Raw genomic sequence first — 27,094 nt, forward strand, 5'->3', positions numbered from 1 at the left:
TCGGGCTGTGTTAACAGCTCAGAGCCCAGAGCCTGCTTCAAATTCTGTGTCTCTCTCTACTCTTCCCCTACTCACATTGCCTCTTTCTCAAAAATAAACATTAAAAATTAAAAAAAAAAAAAGGATTCCAAAGTCTTCAAATATTAAAGCTTACTCTGTCCATCCCTCAGTGACCCACTGATTATGTGATATACTCCCCTGTATTTGGTCAACCTCCTCATCCCAAAGCAAAATCCTTCCCATTAGTGCTTTCCCATCTCCAGTGAACAGTGTGTTTGCTTTTCCATAAGCAATCCAATTCAACTGGATCTTGCACGTTGCTTTTTTATTTTTGCAAAGATTTTAAGAGGAAGACAGAAGACCTTGTTGTTCATTGTGGTACCTGCCAGTCGCTGAAGTTAATGTACTGATGGGTCATTTTATTTGTTCATATACACTATAGTTCATCAGTGCCCGAGACAAAGTCATCTCACAGAAGTTAGTACTGGTAAATTCAGTATCTCCTGGTGGAGATTAGGTAAAGTTGAGCCAGAATCTCACTTTATCACTGCTAATTGAAGAAAGCCACAGCTACTCAAAGGTATGACATATGTGTTCACGTTAAAACTAAGACAAGATGAGGAGTGCCAGGGTTGCTCAGTCTGTTAGGCATCCGACTTTGGCTCAGGTCATGATCTCGCAGTTTGTGAATCTGAGCCCTGCATCGGGCTCTGTGCTGACAGCCCAGAGTCTGGAGCCTGCTTCCGATTCTGTGTCTCCCTCTCTCTCCCTCTGCCCCTCCCCCAACTCAAGCTTTGTCTCTCTCAAACATAAAAAGTTTTTTTTAAAACTAAGACGATTACTAGAGAAGGCTCAGTGGAAAATAAGTAATATTGCACCAATGCAAGACAAAATATACTTTATTGTGACAGCAAATGCTCATAGTGCTGCAGATAAGGCAGGCTAGCGGGGATGTGCATGTAATCCAAGGCCAGTATGGAAATGGATGGGAATGAAAGCTGGTTCTTAAAGCTTGAAGATTTATTCCACGGTGAAGGAAAGATCATTTGTGTCCACTTCTCTCAAATGCAGTATTATACACCTACTTCATCAGAGACCTATGCCTCTAACCAAAAGCCCGAAGGCAAAAAAGAGAAACTTAATCTTAACTGTACTCAGAAGTCACTTCTAATACCAATGACAGAAAGATTTTGCTAATTGAGGCAAATATCCTTTCTAGACAAAGACCTAGAGATTGAGCACGCAAACATCCATTCACACATTTTAAATAATTAGCCAATTTTAATGTTATTTATTCCACCAGAAACAAATACTAGAATATCTAGAAATAGTTTGGATAAAGAAACATTTATACTTTAATACTTCATAATGTTGTAAATTTGGGGCTAAAATAACACCCTGAGTCACATTTGATCCCTTTCTGCTTGAAAGGACCAAGTACAGTTTAAATTTCAATAGTTGAACTTCTGAGGGTAGATCTGAGAAAATAATGCTAATGACAGATCTAGTGCTTTGATGAAACTATTAGGTTCTACAGACTTGTCAAAATCAACACAAAACTGAGGACAGGCTGAAAACACTTTGCAAAGCAGTAATTTTAGATAGGCTCCTTCATTTCTCCGCTTCTTTTAAAACAGATGCAGATGAAATGCTTTCTGCATGGATGCACAGACATTCCGTTCAACTCTTTTCTTAACGCAGTACTAGGAGTTTAAACAGTATGCTTTAAACAAAGTAATCTCTACACACTCAATTTAGCTTAAGAGATGAAAAGAAACACTACCAGGAAAATTACTTATCAAATACTCTGCTCTTTTAAAAGGTGTTTTTAAAAGCAACACAGGACCAAAAACATCCAACTATCACTTTATTTATATTACTATGCTTAAGTTACATGGAAAAGACAACCAAGCAGTTCTGCCCCATTTCAGGAAAAGTTTCCAATCAACACCAATTACGTGGTGACAAATAACTAGGACTGGTGACATCTTTGGGTCAAGACTGACAAGGAAGGATGGGCTCTGGTGCTACGGTTCATCTCCAACAAGAATATGGCACAATGGCCAGCACAAGCCATACTAACACTGAACCTTTAGCGCTGGTCACAAATTCGGATCTCTTCCCTGAAGCTAGCAAATCAAGTGAAATAACTGGGTTTAAAAAAAATTTTTTTTAAATGAAGCCCAAATAAGTTTAAAAACCATGCTCTTGACACATTTTTCCTTTCAAAATTTACATACAACACACTTTTTCACTCTAATAGCCCAGATTTTTTTCCTCACATAGCCCATCACGTAGCTGCAGATAGACTATTCTGCCTCAAGATGTAAACACAGGGGAAAAAAAATTAACAGCATCTGCATAATATTCTCTCTACACACTGCTGCTGGATGGAAAATTGAAAATTAAAAAAAAAAAAAAGAAAGAAAGAAAGGTTCCATCTTAGATTCTCACAACCTCTTGTTCCGCAGTTCATGAATCCGACCCTGATGCTAAGGTGACAGTGTATGTAAGTAGATTTTTGTTTTCAGTGAAGGAGACCTGGGAAGAGATGGAGTTAGCTCTTTTTCTTCAAGAGTTATCGGATGGTACATGCTCCTCAAAGCCCTCGCTCTCTCGCACTAGAGCGCGCTCCAGGATCACACGGCCCTCCTTATAGCGCTGGCTGTCTTCAGTGGCAAACTCATAGATCCATCCCAGTTTGCTATTGCAGTTCTTGCAGCTCACGTCTCGAACCATGTGGCGGCCAGTGAGCATGACCCGGTCTTGAACTTCACTGTACTGCAGGTTAACTACCTAAGAAACAGGGGAACACAAAATTGCAGAGCCATGTGAGTTGCTGGCCCAAAAAGCACACACTATTGTGGTTGATGCAATGACAGCAACTTGAGAAAAGCAAACAGCAGTTGTTACTTTAGTCAAACCTACCATACCCTTCCCAAGGGCTATTTTTAGAAGCTGCCGGGAAAGGCAAATATCTGGAAATTGCACTGGACATCTAATGCAATCTTGAATTACTATACTATATACTAGTCCTAACCATATTATTCATATACACTAGTTACATTTCTGTGTTGCAGCGAAGAGTCCTCAACTTGGAGTCGTAAAATGTTGGTTTGGATCTAGCTGTCATCATTCACCATTCAACGAGGAGTTCAAATAAGGCTACCAATGTAAAAGAACCTAGTATGCAACTTGTATTCCATAAAAAAGGTTTGCCAAATCTGTTTCTGGAAATACATTTTATATACAAACCGAAAAAGACACACTAAGCCAACTATAGATCATACATGGCAATACAGTTTTCAAGTGGATTCAAATAATCTGTGAAGAATTTCCAACGATTCTGACCATCTGAAAGTCCTCTACACTTTACTCTTCTGTAAATGGCCAGATAGTAAATATTTCTGGCTTTGAAGGCTATATGATCTTTGTTCTAACTATTTAGCTCTGCTGTTGTAGCACAAAAGCAGCCACAGCCAATACATACATGAATGAATATGTCTGTGTTTCATTATTTACAAAAACAGGCAGCTGGCCTGCCATAGTGTACCACTCCTGCTCCATCCCTAAAGAAAGATCAAGGGGTATACACTATCAATTCTTTGAGAGAAAAGCTTATTTCTAAGTGGAACAGAGGGGTGTCCACAGGGGAAGTTTAGCTGACCTTTTAAGAGCAGTACCTTAGACTAGTTCTGTCTCTTAGCCTAAAAGATTTGGAAATTCAACTCTGCTAGTACACATTAGAGATTTCCAGGAGACAGAATCGGCTCAACCAATTTTAAAGCCAGCCAGAAATTAGAGAAGTGGGCAGACTAGTCATTAATTAGTAAATCGGTAAATGCTCTTCCTCTTGGCATGCCATAAGCCACAACATAATCAGAAGGATGACTGGTGAGCATAAATTAGAGCAAGGGAAGTTGGTTAGATGATCTTCATTCAGTTGCACTGTCAAGCTATGAAAGCTTAATGCAGCTATCCCCATGTAAGGACAAATCAGTAACATGGGTGTAGTGGCATTTCTACATTCTTCCACAGTCCATGAAGTCACTACTAAATTCTTACACTGAATGTTTTCTAAAGCAATGGAGACTACCCTTCTTATTGTAACAGTCTTCAAACTTTCATGGTAAAAAACTCACATTCTAGTAATCCCTTCCTAAGGTCCCAAAGGTAAGCTAGTGGGCACTCATTTGAACATGCAGATTATAGCTCTCATTTCTGGTATCTCCAAACTCTGAGAGGTATTCTAGTACTGCTGTCAAATACATTCACTGAACCCACTTAGGAAATGGAACTGGTCTTCCCACCAACCTTGTTAAAAAGAAATGCTCTGCCAGTGGCGCCTGTGAACCGAGTAGAGATGAGTTCTGAGCGGTTGGTCAGGATTGTATCGCAGTTTGCACAAGAAAACAGACGGGTACCACCAATGTGATCAAGGAAAATTCTGCCCATTTTTATAGCTGAAGTTCTAAAAACCTAGGAGCAAATGGAAAAGCACAAGAAAGCATTATGATTTAAAAAAAAAAAAAACTGCTGGTATCTACTTGGTGGGAGTCATTTATACATACATATATATGAGAACCATTTATTCATACATACATAAATTATATATATAAATAAAGTATCTACTTTGTAGTAGTACTCCTTTGCAGCACTATTATGGGAAATAGTTGACTCTGTACTAAAGGATCCAAGGTTCATTCACTGAACAAATAAACAGGCAAACCAAGCTAAGAACCGTTTAGAAACAGTGAGCCAAGGAAGCAAACATGTTTAGGCGAGGCCAGAACAAGATCACTTCTCTCTTGGTTGGTATGAAAAACACAGGAAAAAGTGGAGTATCAAAAACTGAATAATGAGAAGCACAGGCAGAGATGTCAGAAAGGCTTAGGCTAAGTGTTAAGTGTACATTCTGAGTATGTATAATTTGAGGAAAGACTTGTGGGGCATGAGTGGGATGATTCCAAGAGTAGAAAAAGGGGTGATCAGAAAACGAGAAGAGGGGAGTCTTGGTCCAGAGCATGGGGTGGCTCTGGTCATCAGGTACCTCTACAACCATGGAGGGGTGATGGCATTAACATTAGGTTGGAGTCTGTGGAGCACTAGGTGCTTTACTTATTTCAAAATTGTCATAATAACTCTGTGAGGTTATCAGCCCCACTTCATAACTTATTCAAGGTTATTAAGTGATCAAAGGTTACACAGCTTTCAAGTACAGAAAACCATGACTGGAGTGCAGTTCACCCAACCTAAAGCCAAAATTCTTCCACTGCCCTGGCATATGGCTAGGAAAACAAGAACAGAGAAGAGAAAGAGAAGCCATTATTATATAACTTATGTTTAAGAAATCACACTGATTCAATATATCACGGAAGTGCTGAAACATTGGGGGGATGGGGGGGGAGCTTTGAATCCAAATTCCAAAACAAGAATAATCACACTTCAGGATTTCAAAAGTTAGAGAGTGAATACATGCAACTCCTTCAATTTACAGCAACTAATCCCCTTAAACGCTATTTTTTAAAGATCTAGATATAGTCAAAAATACACAACAGCTCTCATTAAAAAAAGAATTTATTCCCAGTGTGGCTTTCAGCTCCTGTGTTTTAAATATTTGTATTACATACATTTTAAATGGCATGCAGAGTTGCTATAGCTGCCACTATGAAAAATAATCTACAATTTATGTTTGTAGTAAGAATCCACTGTCATTTTAAATTTGGGGAAATTTCATTACAAATTAAAAATTCCATTCCTTCTTACATCTGTGAACTTCTTCTTTAGTTATTAGGTGGTCCTAAGGTCATCAGAAAAGTCATTATCACAAAGATCATTATGACTTCCATTAAATATTTTGATATGAAAGTTTAAGAAGAACGAAAAACAAATGGTAAGTACAATTAAAATCTGTGGCTAGTGAAAGGAAAACCACTTCACTTTAAGCAAACATGCCAATGAATAAACCCTGGGTGAAAATGACACCACTTAAGAAATGGTATTTAACTTTTTGATTACATTTTTGCAAAATGACAACAGAAGGTAAAACTATCGTTTCAGCCTTTAAAATGATAGCTTTCCCTTTTCCAAAGGCTTAAGAACACAGTATTTGTTACATAAAGGTCAGAGGTTGCAAATTTGAGGCCTGCAGGCCGAACTCGTTTGGTGGCATAGGGGACACAGCAGTGAACAAGACAGGCAACCCTTTCCTTACAAAACACATGTCCACTGTGGACATGTTTAATGTGGCCCACACAGTTTATTAATAAAAAACAGCTGGGTCACTATTTAAGACTTGAGAGATTTCTAACGATAGAGCCTGTATTTTTTTTTTTTTTAAACAATGGGGAGATCTGGCACATGGGGCACCTGTTCTCATAAGGCAACAATGACTAGAGTTGAGTGGTAGCTGCAACTCCCCTGAGGTCATTCTGTCTGCTCAATCACCACTTTGCATCACATAATTACTTCCCCTGTAAGACATCGGAGTGTATGACTCTTCACATAACCAAAGCATGCAATGGCTTGTGAGCAGGTGATCTGGGTCATGTTTCTTAATACCAGTCATCTACAGAAAGTAATCAACAGCAAGGTTTCCTGTCCTACGTCTTAAGACACAGTGCTGGGATTCTGTATTTCTCTGAAAACTAGTATTTGTGCAGTTCACCCCCCTGCTTGGGCTTCTGGGACTCACTACTTTAAGGCCAATTTTTCTCCAAACTTTTAAATATAATATTCATAGTGTAACTTATTTCAACCATAATACAGAAGTATCTAGATGTTTTTGAATTGGCCATGGCAGACACAATGCTGTTGTGGAAAATGTACTGGGCTTCAAAACGAACTCTGCCTATACCCTACATCATTCTATCTTTGATTCAAAATTACAATATAGCTTGACCATTTGCTACTGGCCCTTTATCCTAAATGGGGTAAAGAGATTTAATATGCTTTCTCTTCCCTGCTTCAAATTCAGTCTATTTTTTACTTTTACCCAAGTACTTTTACTGGATTCAATTATATGATTCATTACCAAAACCAAAAATATCTGTGCAGAGTCACTATTTCTAGTTGTGGTTTCCATTTATAGAGTACTATATATGTACACAAAACTGTAAAATGTAGTTCTTATTTGCCAAAAAAGCTAAGTTGGAATGCCATGGAATCTAGCAAAAACCAGCAAAACATCCTTTTCTGTCAAAAGTCTTTAGGAAGTAGAAAAACCTGTGCAGGGTGGGGTCATCAGGTTCTAGGTGTTAAGCCTTAGCTTTGCAGGGCTAGGAACAACCTACTACTGACTCACACTATCCAAATTCTCAAGAGGCTGGTATCAATCACAACGCCACTTTATTATTTAAGGAGGAAGGTCATTAAAATGCTAAGACGTAACACCTGAATCAGGCTTCTTGGGATCTGGGGAATATATTAAACTCTGCCTTACACCTAGCAATTACTTAGCGTCTACACTGCATGGGACACTGCACTTGGTACTTTACATACCACATTTAATCTTGACTTTTCTTAACTAGGAATTTGTCACCCTCCTAGTTAGAGGAAGAAATAAAGTCCTGACACTGGCCAAGCTGGGGCCTGAATGAAACCTTGCCCCAGTTCTTTTGACTCTTTATTCTCTAGTGACCACTGGGCTGCCAGATTCAGATTTACCATGTACCCTTCCTGCCTCCATGCTGATCCCTCCTAGATTTCCTTTCTTGGTTGGTGGCCAATTCAAATGACACACTCTCCTAAATGAGAAACCCTGGCAACTTCTTAGAAAAACTGCAAAACCAACAGTACTTCCTAAATCACTTTTGGAGGTCTTTCCTCCTTCCCCATCAATGTCTTAATTCAAATTCTCATCCCTCCTAGATAAACCTCTTGTGGCTAGGGACTGTGTTATTATCAAATGCAACATACATTCACGGGTGTCACTATACTTGTGCTGAACTTAATAGCACTACGAAAATAAGGTCAAAGGAATGTGCTTTAGCCATCTCTAAGAGCTCAAATAGACTACTCCTTCACAAACTTTGAAACTTTTTGTCTGACAGCATATAGCTAATTCTTTTAAGAACCACCCCCCCAGATTTTTAAAGGAATAAATTACATACCATAAAATCTAGCCACTGTAAGTGTACAACTGAATGATTTTTAGTAAATTTATAAAGTTATGCCACCACTGCATATCACCACAAACCAGCGTTAGAATATTTCTATCACCTCCCCCAAATTCCCACAAGCCCCTCTTCAATCACAGGCAATCACTGATCTATTTTCTGGTTTTATGTTCAAAATATTTCCCAGATATGCTAAGTCCCTTGCTTAGACTTAGAAGAGTCCCCAAAACCCTTCAGCCACATATTTAAAAAAAACCTTAAAACTGAGCTTTCATAGATGACTAACGATTTCTGTGTCAACTGTAGGGACACCTTATCATATCTTAACTAGTAAAATGCACACTTTGGTCTCTGTCAGTGTTGAAGTTCAAGTTTATAACCAAAACTAAGGTCAAATGCATCACAGCTAAAGCTTTAAGATGTGTTCTTTCTTTTTAACATTTCAAGCAAAACACAATTTTAATAAGTACTATTCCCCCAGATAATTTAATAAATAAGGTCTCTTTGGTACTCCTTTTCTTAGTTCCAGGTTATTAAAATCCTTAAAAGCTTGAAAGAACTACCAAACGTGGTTGTTTATTGGTAGGCTATTATCAGTTTGACTGAAGTTACTGGAAACTGAGAAGCCAAGTTGAAAATACAAGTGAAATTCATAGATGATCTATAGATCACATTTTAGTAACTGTTTCAATTTCCTTCCCCTTGAATAGCACATTTAGCTACTTAGAATTTCCATTTTCTATTTTAATAGGAGACCCTAGTGAAGCAATCACATTTTTAGAAACTATACCTTTTTAACAGAATTTTTAAAAATTTACACGATTTACAGAACTTGTAAGAGAAAAAAAGAAAGGTTTTTTTCTCTTTGAAAAATCCATGAAAGACATCTCCAGGAATGGATTACAAGTGACTCTTGAACAAAATGAGGGAGAGGGGGATGGTCAGGGATGCCAACCCCTGCCCCCACCTTGCACAGTTGAAAATCTGCAAATAACCACAGACTCCCCCCAAAACTTAATAGTCTATTGTTGACCAGAAGCCTACAGACAACATAAACATAACATAAACCACAGCCAATAACATAAGCATCAAATAACACCTTTTCTATATTAGATGTATTACATACTGTATTCTTACAATAGAGAACATTAAGAAAACTATGAAAAAATACATCGACAGTATTTATTGAAAAAAATGCATGTATAAGCAGACTCATCAGTTTAAACTTGTGTTGCTCCAGGTCAACTATGTTAAAAATTAGACAATATGGGGGTGCCTGGGTGGCTCAGTTGCTTAAGTGCCCTACTCTGGATTTTGGCTCAGGTCACGACCTCATAGCTCCAAGCACAGAGCCTGCCTGGGATTCTCTCTCTCCCCCTGCTGCCCACACATACTCTAAAATAAATAAACTTAACGTGTTAGACAATATAGTCTATGTAATTTCCTAGTTTGAGGCCAAGTCAATAAAATATCTTCCTATTTTATTAAATAGCCATTTTTAGGTCAGATTTAAGTTTTGTTTTTAGCAGTTTTAGGTTCACAGCAAAATAAGGCAAGATTTTTGTCTTTCAGAAATGTGTGAAAGGCAGGTTTTGTATGGATAGAAGTTTTCAGCCCCTTTGGAGATGTACCAAGGAGTGCAATTGCTGGATTGTATGGTAGGTTTAGTTTTGTAAGAAACCACTGTGTCTTCCATTTTATATTCCTACCAGCAAGGAATCAAAGTTCCTATTGCTCTACACATCCTTGCCAGCATTTGGTATTGCCAGGGTTCAGGGTTTTGACCATTTTAATAGGTGCGTATTGGTATCTCATTGTTGTTTTAATTTGCATTTCCCTAATGACATATGACATGGAGCAGCTTTTCATATGCTATTTGCCGTTTTTCTTTTTTTTATGAAATTTATTGACAAATTGGTTTCCATACAACACCCAGTGCTCATCCCAAAAGGTGCCCTCCTCAATACCCATCACCCACCTTCTCCTCCCTCCCACCCCCCCCTGCCGTTTTTCAATCAGGTTGTTTTCTTTTTGTTCAGTTTTTCACAGTTCTTGGTATGTTTTGGAGAAATCCTTTATCAGAAGTCTTTGGCAAATATTTGCTCCCAATCTGTGGCTTATCCTCTTACTCTCGACATCTTTTGCACAAAAGTTTTTAATTTTAATGAGTTCCAGGTAATCAATTATTTCTTTCATGGATCATGCCTTTGGTGTTGTATTTAAAAAGTCACTGCCGGGGCACCTGGGTGGTGCAGTCGGTTAAGCGTCCAACTTCAGCCAGGTCACGATCTTGCGGTCCGTGATTTTGAGCCCCGCGTCAGGCTCTGGGCGGATGGCTCGGAGCCTGGAGCCTGTTTCCGATTCTGTGTCTCCCTCTCTCTCTGCCCCTCCCCCGTTCATGCTCTGTCTCTCTCTGTCCCAAAAAAATAAATAAAAACGTTGAAAAAAAAAATTAAAAAGTCACTGCCATATGCAATACCATCTAGATTTTCTCCTATGTTATCTTCTGTGAGTTTTATAGTTTTGCCTTTTACATTTAGGTCTGTGACTGATTTTGAGTTAATTTTTGTGAATGCGTGTACAGTCTGGGTCTAGATTTTTTTTTTTTTTTTTTTTTGCATGTGGGGGTCCGGTTGTTTTAGCACCATTTATTGAAAATACTATCTTTGCTCTGCTGTATTGCCTTTGCTGCTGTGTCAAATATCAGCTGACGATCTTTACGTGGATCTATTTCTGGGCTCTCTATTCTTTCCCACTGATCTATTTGTCTATTCTTTGGTCAATACCATACTGTCTTGATTACTGTAGCTTCATATTAAGTCTTAAAGTCAAGTAGTGTCAGTGTTCTGACTTTATTCTTTTCCTTCAATATTGTCTTGGCTAGTCTTTTGCCTCCTTATAGAAACTTTAGAATCCATTTGTTGATATTCACAAAGGAACTTGTTGGGATTGGGATTGCATTGACTCTAAAGTTGGGAAGAACTGGTATCTTGACAACATGGACTCCATTTATTTCATTCTTGATTTCATTCATCAGAGTTTTGTATTTTCCCTCATACAGATCTTGTCACATTTTGTTAGATTTATACCTAAGTATTTATTTTGGGGTACTAAATACTACTGTTCTTAATTTCAAATTCCACTTGTTCACAGCACATTTCTACACATACATATATATAAATCAGTAACAAATATGGTGTCCTGTTGGTTAGTTTGGCTCATTGCTACATACTTTCCTTAAAAACAGGGGTCAGGGGGCGCCTGGGTGGCGCAGTCGGTTGAGCGTCCGACTTCAGCCAGGTCACGATCTCACGGTCTGTGAGTTCGAGCCCCGCGTCGGGCTCTGGGCTGATGGCTCAGGGCCTGGAGCCTGTTTCCGATTCTGTGTCTCCCTCTCTCTCTCTGCCCCTCCCCCGTTCATGCTCTGTCTCTCTCTGTCCCAAAAATAAATAAACGTTGAAAAACAGGGGTCAGGCCCTCAGCTGCAGCAACTTCCTACTCGACACATCTCTGAAGGCAAGGGAAATAAATGCAAAAATGAACTACTGGGACCTCATCAAGATAAAAAGCTTCTGTACCGCAAAGGAAACCATCAACAAAACTAAAAGGCAACGGAATGGGAGAAGATATTTGCAAATGACTTATCAGAAAGGGTTAGTACCCAAAATCTATAAAGAATTTACCAAACTTAACACCCAAAAAAACCAAATAATCCAGTGAAGAAATGGGCAGAAGACATGAACAGACACTTCCAAAGAAGACATCCGGATGACCAACAGACACATGAGAAGATGCTCAACATCACTCATCATCAGGGAAATACAAATCAAAACCACACTGAGATACCACCTCACACAGGTCAGAGTGGCCAAAATCAACAACTCAGGAAACAGATGTTGGCAAGGATGTGGAGAAACGGGAGCCCTCTTGGCGGGAATGCAAACTGGTGTAGCTGCTCTGGAAGACAGTATGGAGGTTCCTCAAAAAATTAAAAAGAGAGCTACCCTATGACCCAACAATAGCACTACTAGGAATTATCCAAAGGATACAGGAGTGGTGATTCATAGGGGCACATGTACCCCATGTTTATAGCAACACTTTCAACAATAGCCAAGTCATGGAAAGAGCCCAAATGTCCACCAACTGATGAGTGGATAAAGAACATGTGGTATGTGTGTATATAGGTGTGTGTGTGTGTATATATATATATATATACACACACACACACACACACACACACACACACACACACACACTGGAATACTACTTGGCAATGAGACAGAATGAAATTCTGCCATTTGCAAAAATGTGGATGGAACTGTAGGGTATTATGTTAAGTGAAATAAGTCAGTCAGAGAAAGACAGATACCCTATCATTTAACTCATATGTGTAACTTGAGAAACTTAACAAAAGACCATGGGGAAAGAAGGGGAAAAAATAGTTTCAAACAGAGTGGGAGGGACGCAAACCCATATGAGACTCTTACATACAGAGAACTGAGGGTTGATGGGTGGTGGGGAGAGGGGAAAATGGGTGATGGGCATCGAGGAGAGCACTTGTCGGGATGAGCACTGGGTGTTGTATATAAGAGATGAATCACATGAATCTACCCCCGAAACCAAGAGCACACTGTATATAACGTATGTCAGCTAACTTGACAATAAATTATACTAAAAAAATAGTAACAAAAAATAAAACGTAAAAGAAAATAAAACCAAAAAAAAAAAAAAACAACCAAAAAAAACCCCAACCAAACAAACAAAAAACAGGGGTCAGGCAACTAAGGCCAGTGGGCAAAATTCAGCTCACCACTTGTTTTTATACCACCCACAAACTAAGGATGGTTTTCACAATTTAAATAGTAAGAAAAAAACAGAAAAATAATCAAAAGATTATTTTGTGACACATGAGAACTATGAAACATTCAAACTTTAATGTCCATAAATAAAGTTTTATTGGGACATAATCATGCACATTTGCTTATACTTGACAGCTGTCTCACCCCAACAGCAGAATTTGAACAGTTATGGCTGAAACCTTATGGCTTGTAAAATTCACAATATTCACTATCTGGCCCCTGACAGAAGGTGTGCTGACCACTGTTAAAAACTCCTTCAGATGGCGAACAGGGTTTTTCACTTAGAAAGCAGATAGTCTTTTTTAATTAAAAAAAAAAAAAAAAAAAAAAAGTAAACTTAGTTGCCACTCAGGGTTAAGGATCAACAGGAGTACCAGACAAGATCAATTTTATCCTGCTCCCCTTTTCTTCAGATTTTTCTAGCTAACATCTTTAACTTTCTATAATCAGATTAGCTCTAAAAAGATTACAAAAATAAATAATATATTCCTAGCTGCTGCCTTCTTCTCTCCCATTTCCAGGATTTAAATAACGTGGCCCAGATATTTGAATTCTGGAGTCAGACAGCCTGGGTTCACATCTCAGCTCTGCCCCTTGTAAGCTGTGTAAACTTTGGATAAGTTATCTTCTGCTTCTTCAGCTGTGAAACAGAGACAGCATTACCCATCTCTGAGTTGTGACAATTAAATGGAGAGAATACATTAGGAGAACAGTGCCTGGCACATCATAAATGTTAAACAAAGGTAAATGCAGTAAAACTAGATTTCCTTCTTCCACATTCCCCACCCCAACTTCTCCTTCCTATTAAAGAGGAGAAATCAAAACACAGACTATGAAACAAACAACTGGCTTCATCTCCTGTTCATCACTGCAAAGCTAAGTGATGAGGTGACAGAAATTAAAAGCAGAAGGAAAGTTAGAAACCTTGTGAAGCATCTCAAATTCTCAGTGTCACAGTTCCAGGTCTTAAAATAGGTACACGCCCTCCCTGTGGTTAATAATCCAGTTAGGATCCAACCCTGGCAGGCAGAATTCAGCAAAGAAAGCATTTTACTGTCCAACCCTAAAAACTCCAGAGAGAATAGTAAGCACTGATGAGTCTCTAAGGATCCACTGACGGGAAAACCCCCCATTCACAGATAAGATTCTTCCTCAGTAGAGCGATTAGTTTCTTAGGGCATTTCCACAGACCACACAATACTGGGACTCCACCTATTGCTGGGCCAGTAAGAGGGGCTTTTCCAATGCCAGCAGATGGTTGGCAAATACAAGGTACAAGGACTCTCTCCAGCAGGGAATGGTATAGGAGCCCAGTACAGAAAGGGCTGAAGAAATCTGCCCTTTTAGAGGAGACTGTGTTTTGCAATAGTTCTGGTAAAATGAAAACATGCTGGAGCATGTTTATCTACTTTTCAGTCTCTCCCGTCTCCAAAACAAAGGAACAAAATCTAAAGACTTTAAATAGTTGATTACTATAGTTAACATTTAATGCTGTTATCTCATCAACTATTTTCATACTGATTTGTGATGGAATTCTACTTAAAAACTACAAGGGAGAAAATACGTTAAATTCATAATGTATCATAAAATCAATTTACCAATTTTTGTACAAAATATTTACCAAGCCAAGGTTTCAGGGACAAAAGCAAGCTGTGTTTTCCTCTTGTTAATTCTCTTGCGATACCCGATCAGTTTTCTTTACTGTGTCAAATGATGTTCTAGTGGTGGAATCAGCTCTTCAACTGACAGTAACTTCACTATTTTTGTTCCCGTCCTTCAAATAATGCCTTTGTTGTTGTTGAATGTTTTCCAGGTTTACTATATTTCTATAATACGTATTTAGTCATCACTAGAAAATAGGAGTAGTCATGTAACTCAGTGAGTCAGCTAAACAATCTGAGTTGGTAATCTCCCCAAAACACCCACTGGCAAGACAAATTCAAGCTCTCTCCTTTGTTGTGATGCAATACCATGAGTCAAAAAAGCCTCTTATTGGATACACTAGAGTATAAATTAACTGTCTGGTTTCCTGATTCAGGTGTCAAGTAGAAGTTCATGTCATAGCTAAGGTTCAGTTCCTACATTACCCAGCCATTACTACACAGGATTACCAGAGAAACAGATGATTTCTACAGCCATTCAGGCTCTATAAAACCTAAAGTGATATTCTTGGTGCAAATATACTTAGGACTATGTTCATATCTCATGAATATATTTAGAACTAACTTTCACATCTCGTGAACATATTTAGGAGTGTTAGGCCTGTATTGGAGGGTACTGTCTAATTTAACATCTTTTTAGACTTATTTTGGTTTTATTTCCCCTTGCTTTTTAATGGTTTCTAAACCTTTTTCTCTCTCCTACCACTTAAGTAGAACAAAACGCAAGTAAGTCTAGGGAAAAGTCCTTGATAATCCAGACATGTGGTTTAGAAACCACATGTATGTTACCAACCTTACTTTTCTAAAAATCCAACTTCCTTAGTTCCCCTGTACAGAACTAAATAGTTTACTTGAGCACATTTTATCATCTCCCTCTCTCATAGAGAAGATGGTTGCTAGAGATAAACTTCAAAAACAAGTCAACCAGTAGGCCTGCATTGGGCACTGAGCTGGGTGAGAGTATGATAAAGGTAGACATCAGTCTTTCCCAGGAAGTACATTCTACCTGGTGTTCCAGTACCTACCCAGAAAGATAATGGGAGATGGAAAATTCACTGTGTGCCAAATTCCACCAGCTCCACCTTCTCACTATTTGTAAATGGTCCAGGCCTATATTTCCTTCTAGGCCTGGATGTCCCCCAAAGACTCCCGTTTTCCAGGTCGGGGCAATACCGGTCCAGTTCGAAATGCTTCCTACTTGACTCTTACCCATTTTTTTCACTGCCCCGGTTTTTCAACCTCTATAACACTTATTTCGTATTTGACTAACGTTTAAGTTTATATGGTTACTCAATTTCATTTGTTCATGACTTTTTACTAAGTTACAGGCTTCTAGAGAAAAGACCATGAGTTCTTGGTAATTTCCATCTTATCTAATACAGTACATATATGCCATAAACTTTCAGGAAGAGAATACACCTAGACACTTCACATCTGGCACAAATATTTACCCAGGAAACACTTCATGTATTTTGGTTCACCTGTGTGCGAATTCGGCTGCAACACTGTATGCGCAGCTACGCAAAGTGAGCTAATATCCTATTACCACCCCCCCCCCCCCGCCCCCCAGTTACTTCACCAGCAAGGCTAATTTTCCAAAAACACAAGGTTAGCTAGCCTGAGGTTACTTCAGGTTTTCCATCTGTCAGAGAGAACTGGAATAAAAATCCTCAGATTACCAACAAGGCCCTGTAAACAGAAAAAGTTTAAAAATAAATGAGCTGTACACCTTCCCAGCCTCTCCCTTGAAGGGGGGGGGGGGGGAATAATAAGAGTCAGGATTAAACAGATCTTTGTAGCAGTTCCGTTTTCCAACTCCCGCTGTTCATAATACTCATTGTCTTACCTAGCTGCCTAAAATAAAGAAGCTGCGAGAGCACGCCCACCCTCCAGCCGGCGGCGGGGGCGGAGAAGGGAACCGGGAGGAAGGGCGCGGCCCCCTCCGCCGGCTGCCGGCGACCGCGCGACCCGCCAGCCGCCTGCGGCCCCAGCTGGCCCCAGCTGATTGTGGGCACGTGACGCCGCGGGCCAATCGGGAGGGGCCGACCGAGCGAGGCGGCCTCCTCCCGCACCACAAACACGGGCCGGAAACAGCTGAGCGGGCGGCGGCGCGGGGTCCCGGCCGGCCCGCCGCAGCCCGGGACGCCCGACGGCCGCCCAACAGTCCCACCCCGCCCTCCGCCAAGCCGGCGGGGCCACACGCTCGTTCCTGGGGCCAGCCAGCGAGCTGCAGGGCAGGGTGGCCGGCAGTCACCCGGGGGGGGCAGACACAAAGCCAACGAGGCCCCCCGCCCGTGCCTAGTGCCGGGCAGCCTGGACAGCGGCCCTTTTTAAAGACGACCCCTGCCCGTTGCCCAGCAGAGCTCGGACTTCACTTCGACGCCGGGGGCGCGGCGAGGCTGCAGAAGAGCAGGCCTCCCGACGACCGCGGCGGCGCGGAACCCCGGCGCGCCCCCGACACTGCGGCGGGGACGCGGCCCGTGGGGGCGGGGCAGCCGGGGCGGGGGAGGTTGCCGGCCAAACTGCCCGCGGAAGGGCCTCCCAGGCTGCGCGGCGGATACTGGCCGGGCGAGAGACTGCGGCAGGAGGGCGCGGGCGCCGAGCGGAGGGGTCGCGGCTGTTGCGGGCGCGCCGGTCGCTCCGGCTGCGCGGCGGGGGCGGGCCGACGGCGGCCGCCGCGCCTGGGCCTCACAAAGAGGAAACAGCCCAGCCCGTCTACCCGCAGCCCCGGCGCCGGGACCCGCCCAGAGGGGTCGAAGGCGGCCGTACTGGGACCCCAGGGGGAGCGCGGCGAGAAAGAGGCACTTCCTGCCAGGGTCCCCCGCCCCGGGCCGATTCCCGAGTGCTTCGAAGCCGTCGACCTGGAGGGCTCCTCAGCCTCCACCGGGCTCCGAGCCCGGCCCCCGCCAACCGCACTCACCCCGAGCGGCTGTGAGATCCGCGGCCGCCGGCGGTTCTTGGCTCCTCAACTGGGATGAAGCCCCTCGGCCACCCGAGTCTCCAGGTTTAGTCAGGCCCTGGCCTTGGCCCCGCCTCTCCCTGGTTGGGCCTCAGCGTCAATCACTCGGCGTAGCTCCGCCCCTGGAACAGTGGGCTCTCCCAGTTGGCCCAGAATGCCCTTCATTTCTAGGCCCCGCCCTCATTCCCGGCACCCTGCCCCTTCCGCTGGGCCCCGCCCCTTTTCTGGTTCACCCTCCCCCACTCCCTCACCCCTCCGCGGCGCTGCCCACCCCTCCCAGAAGCCGCAGATCCTGAGCCAGCTCCCGCAGCTCGCCCCGCCCCTGACTCTACTCCTCGTACTCGTGCAGCCAATCAAAGAGGCTAACTCTGCCCCTTCTCGGGAAGAGGCCAATGTGAAGAGACTTAGGATCCACCTCCTTCCCAGCTGAGAGCACACAACACAGCATCCACGTGAGTCAGCTTCTTAAAGGAGAAGGCTCAGCTTTCTAATTGCGGCAGCTGTAGGACATCGCGCGTCATTGGCGTCACCAGGTGGTAGCTAAGGCCTAGCTTTTTGAGGCCCAGTAATGACAAATGAAAACAACAGGCTGTTTTTCTAGGCAAAGGAGGTGCCTAGATAGTTAAAACGTACCGTGTAATTAATTTCCTTGAGACTGCTTACTCTAGTCACTCCTTATAGAGCGCCACCATTTACTTACAAACCCCAAACCCTTTGAATCCCAGCATATAGGAAATCCTGAAGAACATCTATGGAAAACGGCATTTTTCAAGTGTGCTCGACTTAATTTACAACTCTCTGAGTTTTCTCTTGGTAGTGGAAGTGATTTTCAAGAAGATGAGAAAATTCAGAATCTTTTACATGGAGATTGTCTGCCTATGAAAGTCTGAGGTTTGTTGAAAAGGGTAGCTGTTCCCATAACCATCATGAACACTTGAGATAGAAGCTTTGCGTCTCATTTCATTAGCATTTCCCAGGTAATTACATTATGATCTTTGCTTGATTTTCAGGATGAAGTATAAATATTTGATGATGCCTATTTCTCAGACAAAAAATAAAGGCTAACATTTGAGGTTAATCTGCAAGGTGTTTAAAGCCATCAGGGGCGCCTGGGTGGCTCAGTTGGTTGGGCGTCTGACTTTGCTCAGGTTATGATCTCACAGTCTGTGAGTTCGAGGCCGGCATCGGGCTCTGTGCTGACAGCTCAGAGCCTGGAGCTTGCTTCAGATTCTGTGTCTCCCTCTCTCTCTGCTCCTCACCGGCTCACACACTCTGTCTCTCAAAAATAAGTAAACATTAAAAAAAAAAAGCCATCTTTAATGAGTAAGAGGTTTTGAAGCAAATACTAGCAATTTGACTTCTCATCAACCTCAAAAAAAACCACAGGTATTTTTATGCAGTTCAGATAAAAACCTGATCATCAAAGGAAAACAAGCAGATAGGAAGTTTTTTTCTTTTAAGTTTTATTTATTTTGAGAGACAGAGACAGTACAAGTGGGGAAGGAGCAGAGAGAGGAGAGAGAGAATCCCAAGCAGGTTCTGCACTGCTAGCACTGAGCCATGAAACTGTGAAATCATGACCTGAGCCGAAACCAAGGAGGTCCAATGCTTAACCAGCTGAGCCACCAGGTGCCCAGAGATAAGGAAGTTTTAAACATTTTTAAGTTTTTTTCTCATTGTTTTGTTTTTACTTAACTTTAATTACAAAGTAACACATGTTCATTGTAGGAAGGTCATACAGCCTCATTTCCTAACAGAAACCTGTGTCCTCTGCTTACAGTTTCATGTACATCCTATTCTTCCTGAAACAAATGTGTATGAAAGCATATTGCACCTCTTACCCCGTGCATCTAAAAGCCAATGCAACTTTTATCTACAAATTTACTTTTGTCTATATCCACAGTTTTCCGTGGTATGACTTCACCATCTTTTATTAAGCATTTTTTTTTCCTACAGACATTCTTCAATCTTTTTCTATTAAATGTACTGCTGTAAGGAACATTTGTGTTCACTGATAACCTGTTTGTCAGGTATTTCTGAATATAATCATTTGAAATGGACATATAGTGTCTAAACCCACAGGCATGAGTTGTTCTTAAAAGTAAGCACTTTTGAGTGCCAGGTAAAACAGTAGGGAAGACTATTTATTTAACAAATACATAGTGCTAACTGTTCTAGGTTCTCTCACATTAACGCAGTGAATTTTCATGAAAACTCTGAGTTCAATACTGTTATCCCCATTTTACAGATGAGTCGACTGAAGCACAGTGATTAACAAATGTGTCCAAGGTTGCCTGGTGGATATAAATTACAAATATTAAGCACAGCATTTATAAACTTGGAAGGGAATGATGAAAATCATATTTTAGAAAGATTAAATGATAGTGATATGCAGAGTTAAAGCCCAAATGTGAGGTAAGAAGGGCAGGTAGGAAAGGAACAGAAGTTGCAGGTTTGACTTTAACAGAAATGGCTGCACTGGACTGATTGATTGTTTGTAGGTGGACTAAGAATTTTCCCAGATAAGCCAGAGATTTTCTAGGTGACTGATGGCCTCCTGTTGCCGGGTATAGGGCTGTTGGGAAGGTCAGTTTGGGGTGGAAGACGATGGATCCCCCTGATGGTGGCACACCCATTAGAAATAAAGAATATACAGTTGAAGATAATGTAACAAATATGGAAGAGAAATGAAAAAAGGTAAGAGATTTTTAAAGATGGTTTTGTTGGGCTTTTGGTTACAGTTGTGTTATACCTTTCAGTTTAATTAAATTTGTTTTTTTAACGTTTATTTATTTTTTAAGACAGAGAGAGACAGAGCATGAACGGGGGAGGGTCAGAGAGAGGGAGACACAGAATCTGAAACAGGCTCCAGGCTCTGAGCTGTCAGCACAGAGCCTGACGCGGGGCTCGAACTCATGGACCACGAGATCATGACCTGAGCCAAAGTCGGCCGCTTAACCGACTGAGCCACCCAGGCGTCCCCCTTTTAGTTTAATTAAATTTGGGACAAATTAGTACTTTATAATACTGAGACTTTCCCACTAAGAACATGGTATGTTTATCCATTCTTTTATGTCTATAATTTCATGGTACAGCTACCATCCGTTTGGTTGTTCATATATCTTCTTAGGGCTCTATTTAGGTATTGTATATTTTCTGAGGATATTATGGGCTGAATTATGCCTCCCCATTCATATGTTGAAGTCCTAACCCCCAGGTATCTCAGAATGTGACTGTATTTTGAAGTCCAGCCTTTAAAGAGGTGATTGAGTTAAAATGAGGTTGTTAGAGTAGGCCCTAAAACAATCTGACCGGTGTTTTTATAAAAGGAGATTAGGGATGTGAGCGCAATCTGGCTATGACATTTGTCACCCCTTTGATCACCATGGTTGATTTGGCTGATCTGGCTGGCTAGGGAGGTGTCTCCTTCCTCCCTCACCACTGCATGTGCCTGTGTCCCTCTCTGAAGCTGCATACTTGATGGAAGAAGACGACCTTCCCTGTTAGAGAAGGACCATTCTTCAGTCAAGGGGAGACAAGTAGCTTCACTCCTCTGCTAGAACCTCCAAACAAGTTCTCCAGGTCCATTCGTAGGAGAATGTGAGGCAGTCAAGCTTCCACAACTCCAGACACCTCCAAATGAATTACAGCTTGTGGATGTTTGCCTTTCTTAAAAAAGACAGAGATTACTACATAAAAAGGGATACCAGGGATGTGTGTACATATAGAAAAGACTGTGTGAGGACACAGAGAGAAGGCTACCTGCAAGCCACAGAATAAGGCCTCAGCAGAAACCAAACCTGCTGACACCTTGACTTTGGACTTCCAGGCTCCAGAACGGTGAGAGATAAATTTCTGTTGTTCAGGCTACCCAGTCTGTGGTATTTTGTTGCATCAACTGTAGGAAACTTAACAGAGGGGTTGCTGTGAATGGAACTTCTATTATATATTATAACTCTTCTTGGTTATTTATTTTGTAGGAAAAATAATGATTTTGTAGTTTATTTTCCCAAATATTCTAGATAGATTAGTCTGTCTTCAAATGATCATAAGTTTGCCTACTTCTTTCCAATCATTTGCCTTTTATTTGTTTAAGTTTCTTTGAGCACATGTGTGAATATTTTGGTCAAAACTTCCTTTGGGGTACCTGGGTGGCTCAGTTGGTTAGACATCTGACTCTGGTTCCGGTTCAGGTCATGATCTTGTGGTTGGGGAGTTCAGGCCCGTGCTGGGCTCTGTGCTGACAGAGCCCTTGCCCTTTCTCTCCCTCTTTCTCTCTCTCTCTTTCACACACACACACAGTAAATAAATAAACTTAAAAAAAAATCTTTTATTGCTCGTTTGTAAGGTTCCTTTTTCAAAAATAAAAAATGGGTGTGAAAATTTATCAAATACCTTCTCAGTGTCTATTAAGATAATCATGTTTTTCTCTTAGCCTATTTCATTATATGATATATTACAGTAACCCATCTCTAACATTAAACCAGCTTTGCATTTTGGGATAAAAACTTTTTTATCACTTGATATGTGCTAACTCTGACATTGTTCCAATACATAAAATCAGAAACATGAGCATATCAACAAACACCAACATACTCTGTGCATTATTCTGGTTGCTGACTATGCTTTCTGGTGGAAACTCTCTGATATGCTCCAAATAGGTAGTTCAGTATCACAACTACAAACCTGGGGTCTGACTTTCAGAATGCCCTTCTGTTGGTGCTTCCGTGGACCTCTCCTTTGCTCTGATTTTCCTTCTCTTGGTTTGAAGGACTCTTACACTGAAGCTGGGCCCTTGGAGATAAGACCACCTTTCAAGTGCAGGCTTCATGCCCAGCTCTAATCTAAGTATCCCTGCCTCCTCACACTTCCCAAGGCCTTGTAAATCTCTTTGCTGGATAAACCCTGAAACACTTGGACCTCCACCCACCTCTGTTACTCTCTGCAGAAAATCATGCAGACAATTTAGAGTCAGATTAAGACTGCTGGAGATGAGCTACCTCAAAGTTTCTCAATCTCAATATTTCCTCCTCTGTTTTCTATTTTCTTGGCACTTTCTCCAGTTAGAAGAAAGACAATCTCAAAAAAAAAAAAAAAAAAAAAAAGGAGGAAGAGGAGGAGGAGGAAGAGGAGGAAGAAGAGGTGGAGAAAGACCATCTTTTTTCCTTTCCAAAGGCTGATGGACACCTATACCTGGAGAACAATTCTCGATCTTGAAACTCAGGCAATCTTTAAGAGAATCCACATCTTGTCTTAATAGTACAAACAACACATATTTCCTTTTTTCTTTTTTTTAAGTTTATTTATTTTTATTTATTTTTGTTTGAGAGAGATAGAGCATGAGTGAGGGAGGGGCAGAGAGAGGGAAAGAGAGAATCCTAAGTAGGCTCTGTGTTGTCAGTGCAGGGGCTCAAACCCACGACTGTGAGATCATGACCTGAGCTGAAATCAAGAATCGGATGCTTAACTGACTGGGCCACCCAGGTGCCCACAACACATATTTCCTTAGGCGTAGGGTTGTCACTCCCCTCTTGTGCCTGTTAATAGACCACAATCCCCCTGGCTCCTTCAACCGCTGCAAGTACTTACCATCTCTCTCTTGTTGGGACCCTACATACAAGTAATCTGCCCTCACATCCAACACCTAGGTTTAGCCCCAAGTAACCTCTTAAAATAACTTGTCTATCATTTCCCTTGTTTTATATTAGCATCACCTTCATTCCTCCCACCCCCATCCTGTTGCCTGGAATGTGGATGCCGCCTGGACCACAGGACCAGGACTTTGCCCAAAGGATGGAGGAGCAGACGGCTGGAAGGAACGTGGACCCCAAACACTGCATAGAGTAGAGCTGCCATACTAGCCTGGGACTGCATGATTTGGGTTTTGTTTTGTTTTGTTTTGTTTTGTTTTGGTGAGGGGAGGGGAAGGACACTGCATGTTTTTTACTTTAACCTGAATTTATGAGAACTTTGGGTAATTTAAACAGACCAGCTCCTTTAGGCAGAAACATATATGTAAGTCCAGTCACAACTTGGTAGTTAAAATATCAATGTTAATTAAAATATTAATAACTTTCTCTTGAGTTGCAGCCCTGCCACTTTACTAAAAGCTGTCTCAAAAGTCATTGTTCATAAAATTCAGCTGAATCTTTTTGGACTGCACAGATTCTATGTGGTATTTGAAATCATCAACCAAACATTCAGTCTTCCAACTTTTTATTCTCCTGGCTTTGGCAGTAGAGTAGTTACTTGTGGTAGACGGAATGACGGCTGCCCCCCTCCCCGCCCTACCATCCTCCACAATGGCTATGTCCTAACCTCCAGAACCGGTGAATGTGTTACCTTACATGACAAAAGGAATTTTGCTGGTGGGTTAGTTTAAGGATCCTTAAATGGGGAGATTATTCTGGACCATCCAGGTGAAGCAATTGTCATCACAGGGTCTTCATAAAAGAGAGGTAGGATGGCCAATAAGCATATGAAGATGTTCGATGTCACTAACCATTAGAGAAATGCAAAGCAAAGCCATAGTGAGAAATCACTTCATACCCTTCAGGATCGTTACCATCAAACAAAACAAAACAAAACAAAGATGTTGGCAAGTACTTGGACAAATTGGAGCCCTGTACATTGCTGGCAGAAATGTAAAATGGTACAGCTGCTATGGTAAACAGTATGGCAGGTCCTAAAATGTTAAAAATAAAATTACCGTATGATACAACAATTCCACCTCTCGGTATATACCCCAAAAGAATGGAAAGCAGGGTCTCAAAGACATGCTTGTTCACCCACGTTCATAGCAGCATTATCCACAATAGTGCAATACAATGATTTATAAGAAATATGTATGTGGTCATTCGGCCTGCTGGTGTCCAAGAATTGCTTGGTGTTGTGTGTGTGTGTGTGTGTTGGGGGGGAGTTAGGTCTGGGAGCCTAAAAAATAGTCAAGAGCTAGAAGCAACCTGAGTGGACTTCAGTGGTTGAATGGATAAATGAAACATGATACATATACAAAATAGAATATTATTGAGCCTTGAAAAGAAATTCTGACACATGCTATGACATGATCTTTCAAGACATTATGCTAAATAAAATAAACCAGATACGAAAGGACAAGGATTGTATAATTCCCGTTATACACAAAGTCTAGAGTGGTCCCAATTCATGGAAACACAAAGTAGAATTCTGCTCCCCAGGGGTTAGGGGGAGGAATTGTTGTTTAATGGGTACAGGGTGTAAATATCCTTAGTAATACCAGGCTGTACCCTCAAAAATGGTTAAGATGATCAACTTTATGTTTTGTGCATTTTACCACAATTAACAAGTAAACTAGGTTTTCTAACGAAAATAACAGTAATAACAAACTGCAAAAAGGAGGTAGAAGAGTCAGAGAAGATGAGGGATGCTAGAAGTAGAGGTCGGAGCAAGCAGGACCTCAAACCAGGAAAAGGCAAGGAAATGGATCCTCCCTAGAGCCTCCACAAGGAACACAGCTCTGACGACACCTGGATTTCAGCCTCAGGAGACTCATTTTGAATTTGTGACCTCCAGAACTGTAAGTTAATAAATTTGTATTGTTTTAAGCCACTAGGTCCATGATGATTTGTTACAGCAGCCAAGGAAAGTTAACAACATCCCCCGATTTTCCTAAAGCCATATTTTATATTGAGTTTTCTTACTAATGACCTGGTGCTGTTTATAATCAGGATTAATTTTGTTACTGCACATAACTATATTCTTTCTAACGTATGTTATTTTCAGAAGTCTGACTCAGCAAATGTTGGAGGTGTTAGGGAACAGAACCTCAGCCCACAAACCCCTAAGTCTTTTTTGCAACAGATTGTATCAACCAAGAGGATCTTGTAATATCCTACCCTAAATTTCTTGTAAACCACCAACAACGGTGTTCATAAAATTTCCACGAGCTTTCTCAACACTAAGACCTTGTACACCTCAAACCCTGAGTCCTGGGGTAAGGATAGGTATGTGTCCGAAGTCAGGTGGGGGCAAATTGGAGGGGAAAATAAATGGTGGTGAGGAGCATGGGTGTTTGGGTTATGTAGCCTGAGGTCAAACCCCAGCACTGCCATTTGCTAGCCACCTGACCATGGGTGAGAACTTCAATTTAATTACTAAAAATAGAGGTAATCTTAGGGTTATTGTGAATATTAAAGAACATAACTAATGTCAAGTGCTTAGCCAGTGTCCCCGACACCTATCAAGTGCTCAATGAAAGTTGCTGTTGTGGGAGTTCTTGTTATTATTTTCATGACTCTTGATTATGAAGCTGAGGCTAGAAGTCCAGAGTGAGCAGGCTTTGCTCTGTTTCCCCTGTACTGTCCACATTGCAGAATGGTAAGGTCACCTGGCAGACTGCCAGGCAAATGCCTGCTAGCTCTCTCATGTGGTTCAACCCTGAATCGAGAGAGTACTTGAAATACTGCCAACAGTCTGACATGCTTTATATCATGGAGATGACAAATGAGCCATTCAACTTCTTTCAAAACCTACCTGCCCACAAAAAGTCAATAGCAGGGGTCTCTCTGGGCTATAAGCTAGAATTTCATCAATGGGATAACATGCACTCTTAGTGACCGCCATTACTAATGATAGTCATTTAGGAGTCACTTTGAACACAAAATAAACATTGACAATGCCACCAAACACCAATGAACTGATATATTACGGTGTCCAAAATACATTATTATGTGGAAAATAGCAAGCTGTGGGATTACATGCATAGTCTTATCCAATTTTTGTAAAATAATAAGAAAACTCTATGTATTTATATATGTAGAGATAAAAATCTGAGATACTCACTTTATACACTGCCCTCATTTTCATAAACCTATCTTACAATGCCTGTGTTTAACTTGAACAATCAGAAAACTGATAAAATGTTATTGCCAAAAGCATTTTTAAGTTTAGTTTGTACTCAGCTTTTATTGAGGATGACACAAAAGATGATCACATGAAGAATTTGCATCTTCTGCTAAACTAGCAGTATCAGTCAACTCTGGTAGGTTGTGAGTAGCAGGAATCCAATTTGAGGTAGTTGAAGCATAAGAAGGAATCGTACTGGCCCACATCACCAAAGAACAGGAAAGGGTGGTTTGATCCAGCCTTAGGGAACTTGGATGCAGCCAAGACTGGCTGATTCTGTCTCTACTTCTGTTTCTCTTTGCAAATTGACTATTGTACTTCCCTACCATGGCATCAACCAACTCCGTGTTTGCATCATTAAGGCTTCTGACCAGAAAGGAAAGAAAGCTCCAGTTAGAAAAGTCCCAGAGAAGGATTCTGACAGGCTGGGTGGATCAGGGACCTGTCACCGTGGTCAGATGTGTGGGGTCTTGTGATCCCATCCTTCCCTAGTACCATGGATTTGGAGCTGGGGCGATGGCTCTCTTAGTCAGAACAGGCCACTATAGCAAAGTCCTATATATAGGTGACTTACAAACAACAGAAATTTGTTTCTTGTAGTTCTGGACATTGGAA

The 27,094-nt window shown here is 41.4% G+C and overlaps 2 protein-coding genes across 5 annotated transcripts; one reads left to right on the plus strand and one right to left on the minus strand.

The window, feature by feature from the left end:
• Nucleotides 1-881: 881 nt before the first annotated feature.
• YPEL5 (yippee like 5) lies at nt 882-17,669 on the minus strand. 4 transcript variants are annotated; one of them, XM_043604215.1, is made up of 4 exons: nt 17,558-17,650; nt 14,598-14,825; nt 4,315-4,479; nt 882-2,796 (listed from the first exon to the last, which is right to left on the minus strand). In XM_043604215.1, exons 3-4 carry the CDS (start codon nt 4,453-4,455, stop codon nt 2,572-2,574), a joined length of 366 nt encoding a protein of 121 aa, XP_043460150.1. In that variant the 5' UTR covers nt 4,456-4,479; nt 14,598-14,825; nt 17,558-17,650; the 3' UTR covers nt 882-2,571. The 4 variants fall into 4 exon arrangements, with proteins under 4 accessions (XP_043460150.1, XP_043460152.1, XP_043460148.1 ...); XM_043604217.1 differs by lacking the exon at nt 17,558-17,650 and adding an exon at nt 16,484-16,606; XM_043604213.1 differs by lacking the exon at nt 14,598-14,825 and having other exon boundaries at nt 17,558-17,669.
• On the plus strand, nt 15,600-23,685 carry LOC122467111 (translation initiation factor IF-2-like). Its single transcript, XM_043553338.1, has 4 exons — nt 15,600-15,608; nt 16,488-16,826; nt 16,999-18,048; nt 23,305-23,685. The coding sequence occupies exons 1-3, from the start codon at nt 15,600-15,602 to the stop codon at nt 17,890-17,892; spliced, it is 1,242 nt and encodes a 413-aa protein (XP_043409273.1). The 3' UTR covers nt 17,893-18,048; nt 23,305-23,685.
• The last annotated feature ends 3,409 nt before the right edge of the window (nt 23,686-27,094 follow it).

This window comes from Prionailurus bengalensis, chromosome A3, assembly GCF_016509475.1.
Source record: "Prionailurus bengalensis isolate Pbe53 chromosome A3, Fcat_Pben_1.1_paternal_pri, whole genome shotgun sequence".
Lineage (NCBI taxonomy): Eukaryota > Metazoa > Chordata > Mammalia > Carnivora > Felidae > Prionailurus > Prionailurus bengalensis.